At 46.2% G+C, this 10,420-nt stretch overlaps 1 protein-coding gene across 1 annotated transcript in view; it reads left to right on the top strand.

Annotated features, from left to right (window-relative positions):
- The window catches only part of FZD8 (frizzled class receptor 8), a 3,648-nt gene extending 1,775 nt beyond the window's left edge, over nt 1–1,873 (top strand). Inside the window, exon 2 of the mRNA XM_027121495.1 lies at nt 4–1,873. Within this exon, the coding sequence (XP_026977296.1) occupies nt 4–1,011 (1,008 nt within the window). The 3' untranslated portion in view covers nt 1,012–1,873. The remainder of the gene's footprint in view (nt 1–3) is intronic.
- The last annotated feature ends 8,547 nt before the right edge of the window (nt 1,874–10,420 follow it).

Here is a 10,420-nt window from a genome sequence, read left to right as displayed (position 1 = left end):
GCCGGGGGCGCGGCGGCGGGCGCGGGGGCGGCGGGCGCGGGCGCGGGCGGCCCGGGCGGGCGCGGCGAGTACGAGGAGCTGGGTGCCGTAGAGCAGCACGTGCGCTACGAGACCACGGGCCCGGCGCTTTGCACCGTAGTCTTCCTGCTCGTCTACTTCTTCGGCATGGCCAGCTCCATCTGGTGGGTGATCCTGTCGCTCACGTGGTTCCTGGCGGCGGGCATGAAATGGGGCAATGAGGCCATCGCCGGCTACTCGCAGTACTTCCACCTGGCCGCGTGGCTCGTGCCCAGCGTCAAGTCTATCGCCGTGCTGGCGCTCAGCTCGGTGGACGGCGACCCGGTGGCGGGCATCTGCTACGTGGGCAACCAGAGCCTGGACAACCTGCGCGGCTTCGTGCTGGCGCCGCTGGTCATCTACCTCTTCATCGGCACCATGTTCCTGCTGGCCGGCTTCGTGTCGCTCTTCCGCATCCGCTCGGTCATCAAGCAGCAGGGCGGCCCCACCAAGACACATAAGCTGGAGAAGCTCATGATCCGCCTGGGCCTCTTCACCGTGCTCTACACCGTGCCCGCCGCCGTCGTGGTCGCCTGCCTGTTCTACGAGCAGCACAACCGCCCGCGCTGGGAGGCCACGCACAACTGCCCGTGCCTGCGGGACCTGCAGCCGGACCAGGCGCGCCGGCCCGACTACGCCGTCTTCATGCTCAAGTACTTCATGTGCCTGGTGGTGGGCATCACGTCGGGCGTGTGGGTCTGGTCTGGCAAGACGCTCGAGTCGTGGCGCGCGCTGTGCACCCGCTGCTGCTGGGCCAGCAAGGGCGCGGGCGCGGCCGGCGCGGGCGCGGCGGGGGGCGGCCCCGGGGGCGGGGGCCCGGGGGCCGGCGGGGGCGTGGGGCCGGGCGGTGGGGCGGGCTCCCTGTACAGCGACGTCAGCACCGGCCTGACGTGGCGGTCTGGCACGGCCAGCTCCGTGTCTTATCCAAAGCAGATGCCATTGTCCCAGGTCTGAGCGGAGGGGAGGGGGCGTCCGGGAGGGCTGGAGAGGGGGCGAGGAGACCGAGTGTTGCGACGGGGGGGACACTCGGAGGCAGAGGGTCCCCCCCCTTCACCGTGTTGATTGCTATTAGCATGATAATGAACTCTTAATGGTATCCATTAGCTGGGACTAGCTTAGAACAAAGTACCTGGCATTGAAGGCTCCCAGCCCCAGCCCCCGTTCCTCCACCGACGGGCGAGGAATTCCTCCCGCCAGGCGTTAATTTGTCTTGGCAGAGGAGCGTGAGCTCTGCTGCCGCGTTTCCAGGACCCAAGGTTTGGAACCCGCGCTGGTTGCCATTTGCTGAGCTTGAAGCCAGACTTACAGATTTCACCTGAGGGACCTAGTTTCCGCCCTCGACTCTCCTGCGTAAACCCTCACCCTTAACACGTCCTAGAGGAGGGATGACCGCGACCTAATGGGATTGCACGGTTTGGGTATTCTTAATGACCAGGCAGATGCCTTAAGTAAACAAACAAGAAATGTCTTAATTATACACCCCAAGTAAATACGGGTTTCTTACATTAGAGGATGTATTTATATAATTATTTGTTAAATTGTAAAAATGTGTAAAATATGTACATATCCAAAGATATACAGTCTGTACATTTTCTGTAAAAAGTTAGAGGCCACCCCTGTAAGAACAAATATAAGTATTCTATTTTGGCAATAAAATGACTTTTGATAAATGATTTAAACATTGCCCTCTCCCCCTGCCTCTCCTAAACTGTTAAACCTTGAAAGTGCTTTTTGCTGAGGGCCCGTTGGAAACACGGACATTTGCTAGTTTCTCATTATGTACGCTGCCCTTAGGCATGGAGAAAATGACCTGTTAAACTCTAGTTCCTAAGTTGTTAGCAAAGTTGAAATATCACTATTGAACTGAAATCACAATTAAGATTTTGCACCTTTCCCGAGAAGGTGGTGTTTTTTGAATGGTAGCTCTTCTCTGATCCATGGGTAACAACACTCACCTTAGTGTATGTAAACGGAACTTTTGCAAGGCACTAATTCCACTCCGCCTTGTTATTTATCTTGTATGATATCACTAAAGGCTTCAGACTCCACGTTCATTTCTCACGTCTGTGATTCTGAAAGCACCTGCTCTTGCAGGACTGAACACACTGCTGAAGGGTAGGGTAGAGGTTAATGTTTTAAGCCATCGATCACACTTTACAGTGTAAGTCACTCGACAATTTGGTGGTAGAGCAGGCGCTCTTTACTGGATTAAACTAACGGGTTAACATCTTAATAACCTTCCAGGCTTGTGTATATCACATGTGCTGCTTTTCCTAGAGAAAAAGCTATTGTTCCTCTGTCAAGACTAAGCTAATTGATTTGAGCAGAAGGCTGTTGAATTAGCAGAAGAATGCTTTGGCAATTGTTGAACTTTTTACCTGTCTGCCTAGTGGCTCAGCACATCATTCCTTTAAGAGGAACCAAATGAATAGGGTTAATCTGTAGGGAACTTGGTCTTTTGAGTTTGAAAAACTTTGATCTTTTCTCCTCTCCAAATGTGCTGTATAGTCTGAAGTTTCTTTCCCTGCGGCCCGGCTCCTCTTGGTGCAGACCAATTGGCCACCGCGGAGCCTTAAAGTTCTTCCATTAAAGGGATGTGGGACTTTTACTTTAAAAAGGAGAGAGAGCGAGGGAGAGGAAGACTTGTAACAGTTAGTGAAGACCAGAGGCACAAGTGCGCGCAGCCTTTTAAACAGCTTTCCCCGGCATTGTTAGCCAGCCTGCAGGCAGCTAGGCATGGGTTGAAGCATTATAGAAAAGGGCTCTGAATGCCCTACAGGTGGTCTGTGCACATAATCCCCCAATTTAAAGCGTTTTCCTTTGCTGGACAATTGCATTACAAAACTCCCTTCTTTTTCGCTCCTAATTGAACCAATGAACTATTATAAACTACAAGTTTTTCGTAAAAAAAAAAAAGAGAAAACCTTCAGTGCCTAAATTCTATTGACTAAAATTCTGGCAAGTTTTCTGAACCGAACCTTTTAAAGCACCGGAAGTAAAAGCTTCTTCAGCAGACATTTCTCTTTTTCAGATATTTTTATTCCTCTTGCTTGTTATTTTCGGACAGATTAGCAATAATTTAAAAGTAATTGGTAAGGTTGTGTGTTCAGACTGAAAAGATAGCCCCAGGTCCCTTATTAACCTGTCAATCAAGATAAGAAATGGGCAGCTACCCTGCTAATGATGGGGGGCATCAAACATTGGGGGCTGGGTGGGGACTTGTTCACTGCATCCTGCTAAGAAGTTTGTTCTCTTTACTTCTCCTAATAGGAATATTTAGTGGTTCAAAAATTTTTTTCTTTTAATGAATAGGATGGAAACAACTACTTTGACTGGTCTTTGTCATGTAAGAGGCTTTTAAGGAGGGTTTCTCGGGAGAAACATTTTGCAAATCCTTTCCAGAGTCATTCTTGGTGTTAATTGGATTTTTAAAATTAGATATACGGGAAGAACACCTACTTTAGCTATCATGCCGATTATATATATTTTTTAAGTCAGAACCACTGTAAAATCTTCACCTCCTGGCAGTTTATATTAAAGAATTACTATTTTGTAACTTGGGTACCAGTGAGTGGCCTGCATCTAACCCATGGGGTGGCTCTCATGTGCTCTGTGTACATAAACCAGCCATAAACTTACACTTTCAGTTATAAAGTTTTAAAGGCAGTTCCCATAGGCTTTATCACGTATGTGAGAAGGAGAGACAGTTAAAAGACTAGTTAGCATATTGGTTTCCAAGTTTAGCAGGAGTCTCGCTATTGACATATTTTCAACTATGTGACGGTGGTAAAGGGTCAACTTTGAAGTTTTTTCCTTTACTAATTCTTCAGTATAGCCTTGTAAAATGCCACCTTTGATCACTTTTACAAAATGGCTACAATTCTGAGGACAGCTCTTAGGAGAAAGCTGCACGTGTCATCGCAGAGGCTGATTTTAGAGACTGAAAATGAAAACAGCGCTAGTTCCTTGAATTGCAAAGTTGCTAGTACCCAAAAGGTATCTATTAATGGGATTAAAGATTCCAAATAGGTTTGAGGAGTGGGAAAAGGGAGGAAGAGTATTTGGCCATCAGCGTTAGGTGAACATAGATGGATCCCTCACCAGGGCATGGAGCCAGTATGAGTTTCTGAAAATCTTGTCAAATATGGGGGGACGAGGAGGGGATAAGGTTACTGTGTGGCTAGAAGATCAATGTAAGTAAAGTCTAATATGGTTAAAAGCATTAGAAAACCCAAAGCTCATTAAAAGTACTTGTGGCAGAAGTTACGTGAAACACTTTCTTTTTGCTTTATAATGAATGCAATTTGAAAGTAACACAAAACAGAGGGGAAAGTGTATTAGAAGTTTAAGGAGCAAACTCTGTCACCATTACAGTGACACCTGTATTGATGTCACCTGCATTGATGACCTTAAAGGTTTCTGTAAGTCTTCCAAGTTAGAGGGAAGGAAATCGGATTGCTTTGCCAAAAGAAAAGTCACACATGGAGCCTCACACAGTTGTGAGCACAGGATGCAATTGAAAGCATAGTTACAAAATAGTCCCTCGAGATGCAGCACACAGCGCCCGCGGTGATCAACTTCCACACTTGATACAATACTGCCACCTGGCGATGCTGCAAAGTTCCAGAACCGGAGGATAGGCGGGCTCCCTCACTTCAATTCTTTCTACTGAGCCCCCCGCAGTGCAGGCCTGACCCCTGAACAGAAGGCCTGCAGCTATTTTGTATTCATAATTTTGAACTCTTTCTCTCAAGGAAAAGATTCCCCAACTGCATCCGTTTACAGCCCCAAGAGACCTCAGTTGAATTAAACCCTCGATACAACAGTTATGCGAAAAATCTAAGCTGGGTTGAAATCCAATGATAGGTCTTTTAAAAAATTGTCTTCTGAGTTACTTTTATTTCAAGAATGAGCAGCTCACCAAAGCTTCACCACACCAGAATTTAGTGGGAGAAAGAATAAATCGTGAAGACCATGTTGGGGGGAGCCATGCAGTCGGCTCGTTCGTTTCAGTACACGCCTTACCGTCTCCCACCAAGCAGTCCATCTGTGGAGTCTGGTGGATGCTCTCCAATGCCGCGCACGAACGCTGCTGGCTTGAGAGGGACGCAGGCTGTCCGCCATCGTCTAGCCAGGTGTTCGTGGAAGCACACCACAGAATAGAAACCGTGCCAGGATACAGGTCAGCCAAAGGGAAGAGAGGGGGAGGCGTCAGTTCTGGAATAGTTGAGCACAGCAGTGTGGGGAGACCAGGCCTGCGAGGAGGGCGTATAGAAAGGGACAGCTTCACGAAGCCCGTGTCTGAAGCCTTCTTGCTGCTGAAGGTCAGAATGATAGGGCCAGGTGGGAGGGGGTGGCACTGGTCAAGGGGAAGGGGACCAAAGAAGGTCTTAGAGGTCACCTGTGCGATCCTGGAGTTTTCAAGGGGTTATTGAGAACCTTGCTGCTCTGTGAACGAGGAAAAGCAGCGTGACCTAAGAATATGTGATGGAACGTGGAATCAGAAGTTGTGCTGTATCCAGACCCACAGCCGTTCCGCACGCACACGAAGGCGCCTCATTTTCAGGCCAGGAAACTGATGCCCGAAGCGGACCGGACTTGCCCAAGGTCATACAGCCAGGAGCAGAGCTGGGCTTAGAAGCCACAGATCCTACGTGTCACTCCTATTTCCCTAGGCCTTTCCCGCTGCCCTGGTGTCTGTGTAAGTCCCTGAGGCCACCAACCACCACGCGCATCCATCCCTGACATCAGCTCTCCTGGCCGTGTTCAGCCAGTCCCAGAATCCTACCAGAGTCCAGGTTTTCCATGGTCTGGTGCTGACCTACAGAGGAACATTCGAACACACAGCCTGAGAGGCTGCCCGGAGAGCTCCGGGAACGTTTGCCTCTCCGGCCCCTGGCCGACACGGGCCAGCTCACCTGCTCTGCACTGCCCACATTCACAGTAACACGATAATTGGCAGTGACTGGGAGGAAGGAAGGGGTCAGCGGCTGATGGAGTCACACCAGGGAGAGGGCCCCAAAGTGGGAGCACCATGCCCTGGTCAGCAGAGGCCTGGAACCTCCAGGAAGAAAGCGAAGCCGCTGGGTGCTGAAGAGCCAGGCCGGAGCAGCAAACAGAGAGTGTGGCTGAGCCCCGCGGAAATCTCCGGAGGGAGAGGACCAACGGGAAGGGAGATGAACTCAGCTGATTTAAACCACACGCTCCAGGAGATGCCCCAAGAGGCTGGTGGTACCCGGAATGGGGCGGCCAGAGAAGGATGGAGTGAAGGAGGACCGGCCAGGCAAGAGCAAAGTCAGGATAAATTTTAACTAAATGACCATGTTTTAATGGCTTTCCAAGCCTTGGGGAGAACCCTTATTCACCAAGGACAAAAGTACCTATTTATAGCACCTTATTTAATGCTCAGGTGAACCGTACACTAATTTAAATTAGAAAAACTATTTCCAACGTTCATCCTCTAACAAACCTGTTTCTAATTAACTAACACCCTGGCAGTAGCTCTCACCCCTGCCTACGTGCTAGAGGGGTGTTTCTTAAAAACACCACGTCCCGGCAGCACCCCAGACCAGGTGAACCAGAACTTCTGGGCATGGAATCTGGGCATTCAAAGTTTTCTCAGGCTACCCCAGGTGAATGATTCTCATGTGTAGGCAGAGTTGAAAGCCAGCGAACTGCAATTGAAGGTGACGTTATGATCTAGAGCGAAACAAAATACAACTAGAAGTTGACTAAGCAAAGTGCTGCTGCCATCCAGTTTAACTAATTGAAATGGGAGTGGTTATTTTTTTCGCCTTAAGTAAATATTTGGGAGAGTACAAGGGTGCCCTCACCTGGTCCAAAGGGAGAACTTCATGCTATGTTGTGTTGAACGGAAGCTCTCGCTACACAGGGCTGTTTTGGATAACCATGCTTTTGCTTTCACTTGTAATGAAACAACCAAAAACTGGGTACATAGGGAATGATTCTTTTAACCGAGAAATTAAACCCAACCTGTAAACCTAGAAGCACCCAATCATGTCGATATATTATTAGTAGACGCTATTACAATGAAAGATACTCTTTTTCTTCAGTAAATGTTTATTTAGTAAAACCAACTCAGCTAGAAATGAAGGTTCATCCTGTGGTGACCTGACCTGGGTGTGACTTTCCAAGACCAAGTGATCTGTCACCCTGTAGTCCTAGAGGCAGGCAGGCTGTGATCCTGAATGTATGTCACTATGTGTATCTTCAAAAGTAAACTCATACTATCTTACCTGATGCTGGAACTTTGCTTAAGTTATAGAATTTTTCGGATAACGTGTGTTCAGTGCAGAAATCTACTCTTTCTCCAGGTACCCTGAGAGAAGGGACGAGTCCTTGACCAAAGACCCAGAAAGTGAGATTCATTCCGCAAGTAAACTCTGAGGTTTTCCTGAGTCTACCTAACAAGTATGATCTTAGATCTTAACTGTCACACCTCATCCAATTTCTGTAAGAAAGAGTCTAAGCAGAGGGTCATAGGTCAAACCCACAGACAGGATACAAATTTTGTGTAATACCGTTTAGGAACCAAAAAGAAGTTAATTCCAGGAATTAGGACACAGACAGTTTTGGGGGGCCAAAGAAGTGGAAGTTGCTAAAATGGAAGTTGTTACTAAAAGGATCTGTTAGAACCAAACAAAAGGTATCATTTCATAGCATCACTGGGATTAGAAATACAGGATGTAGCTGTAGACACTTAGCTTGTGAAAATGAACATATGTGTGCCCTCATTAAAAATACCCTCCTCGATCCTTGTGCTTTACATTTTATTTGAATCTATGCACTTAGGACATTGGTACAAAGAGAAGAGATTTATCCCTTGGACCTTATCCAGTCACAAGTGATTATTCACTCATCTCATCACCCAGCCGCCCAGTGACCCAAACATTCTTTACCCATGTATGCTGCTTCGTTTCTGTACCAATCAAAATAAGGCTAAGTCTTGCTACAATAACAGACAACTCCAAAATCTCAATGGCTTAATGCAACAAAAAATAATTTACCAGAGAAAGACAAATATCATATGATTTTACTTATATGTGGAATCTGAAAAACAAAACAAACAAAACAACACTCAGAGATACAGAGAACAGATGGGTGGTTGCTAGAGGGGAGCGAGATGAGGGGTGGGTGAAATGGGTGAAGGGGTCAAGAGGTACAAACTTCAGTTATAAAATAAATAAATCATAGGGATGTCATGTACAAGCATGAGGACTATAGTCAATAATACTGTAGTACAAATTTGGAAGTTACTAAGAAAGCAAATCTTAAAGGATCTCATGACAAGAAGAAAAGAAAACTTGGAACTTTGTAGGGTGACAGATGGTAACTAGACTTTTTGTGGGGATCATTTCCCAGTGTATACAAATGTCAAATCACTATGTTGTACACCTGAAACTAATATTATATTGTATGTCAATTATACTTCAATAAAGTAATGCTAATACTTTATCACTTGCACACATTGTCCAGTATGTGTCAGTAGAGGGATTCTTTCCACCTTAGATGCCAGGTTGCTGAAAGCTTTATCTTGGCACGTGCTTCCATTTTCCCTGCATAGGTTGGAAGGGATATAGCCACTGATTCTTAAAGTTTCTGCCTGGAAATGGCAGTGTCATATCTACACGTGTCATGAACCAAAGCAAATCATATGGCCATATTACACCCCAAAGGGTGCAGGGAAGTAACCATGTGCCTGGAAATATTTATTGAATAGCAGTAATGACCACCACAGCTCCCCACAGACTGTTCACCACAGTTAAGTCTGCCTTCTCCTGAAAGGAGGGAAGTAAAAAACAAAAAGAACTGGACTAAGAATTTCTGTGTTCTTGCCTTAGTTTTTATTATCAATGTTTCTGGACTCCATTTTCCTCATCCATGAAATGAGGGTAATAATTATTGCGTGGCTCTTCCTTTTCTTTTCCTCTTTTTTTAAGTTGAGGTATAATTGATGTACTATCACTCTGCCCTTCTCACACAATTCTTCTGAGAAACAAATGACATGATCGAGAGAAAAATAGTATATTTTAAATCGTATTTACAAGAAAAATCAAGATATAAGTATAGGGCTTCCCTGGTGGCACAGTGGTTGAGAGTCCACCTGCCGATGCAGGGGACACGGGTTCGAGCCCCGGTCCGGGAAGATCCCACATGCCGTGGAACAGCTGGGCCCGTGAGCCATGGCCCCTGAGCCTGCGCGTCCGGAGCCTGTGCTCCGCAACGGGAGAGGCCACAACAGTGAGAGGTCTGCGTACCGCAAAAAAAAAAAAAAAAAAAATAGATATAAGTATAAACTCCTCAATGAGATGCTTGTGACTTCCACTGTCCTTATAATGGTTAAATGTCAGTGCTTTAACCCACTCAGAAGGGAGAATTTCTATTATTTTTAAAAATTTTATGCTGTTCTAAAAATGCATTCATTCAGCACATGTCTGTCGAGCACCTACTGTGCAGGGAACTGGGAATTACACTTCAGCATCTCCGTGAACCACCATGATATGAGAGGGGATTCAAAGCACTGTGTTCAGCTGCAGACACTTTCTTCATGTGAAACTCACCGGAGAAAATGAACACCCAGTAGAGCTAAACAGCAAGAAGAATAAAGAGGAGAGAAAAATAGAGAAGAAAGTTTAAGAGAAGCAAAGTTTGGATGAAGCAAAAAAAAAAGTTTAATCAGAGTTGCAACAAAATGCTGCAAAGCCCATTAGCAATCCTACCTCCACACCCAGTTCCCACAATGAAGATGTGTAGTTCTATATGCTGGAAAACCTTGCCCTTCATAACTTTTATGCTGGAAAGTTGGATTTCATATGAAGGAAATGACTAAGTCTGAAATACTGTAGGTTTAAAATGACTCACATACTCTTCAGATTAATAGAACCTAACACTGTATTATGCTTTGTGTATTTGCATTTCAAAATTCTCAGAGGATTTAGCAGTCTGAGACCAAAGATTGGATTTTTCCAAATCACACAGAAGCTTTTAAATCCAAGTTTATTCTAATTAAAGGATGAATGTGGTGAATTCCATGACTTTCCAGCACAATCGTGTTGTGCCAGCTCAAGAAGGATTAATGCAAGACTAACACAGAAGTTTCCAAGTTCAATAAAGTGAGGGCGGGTGGGTCTGCGGAAAGTCCGGGAACTCTTTTCCAGGCCCCTAAAGTTACCAGTTTGGTTTTACAGTAAGCTGTTCATTAGCTTGGGTGAGAAGTGTCAAGTTAACAAAAAAAGGTGTTACTTCCATTTGGAGTATCCGCAGTGTGATTTCCCAGCACAACCAAAACTCTACTGACACAACCTGGATGCCATTCCACCCCCAGTTCTATGTGAGTCTCTGG

Source organism: Aethalodelphis obliquidens, unplaced genomic scaffold, assembly GCF_003676395.1.
Source record: "Aethalodelphis obliquidens isolate GAN/ISIS:26980383/991018 unplaced genomic scaffold, ASM367639v1 scaffold23, whole genome shotgun sequence".
NCBI lineage: Eukaryota > Metazoa > Chordata > Mammalia > Artiodactyla > Delphinidae > Aethalodelphis > Aethalodelphis obliquidens.
This window is presented reverse-complemented; position numbering and strand designations above follow the sequence as displayed.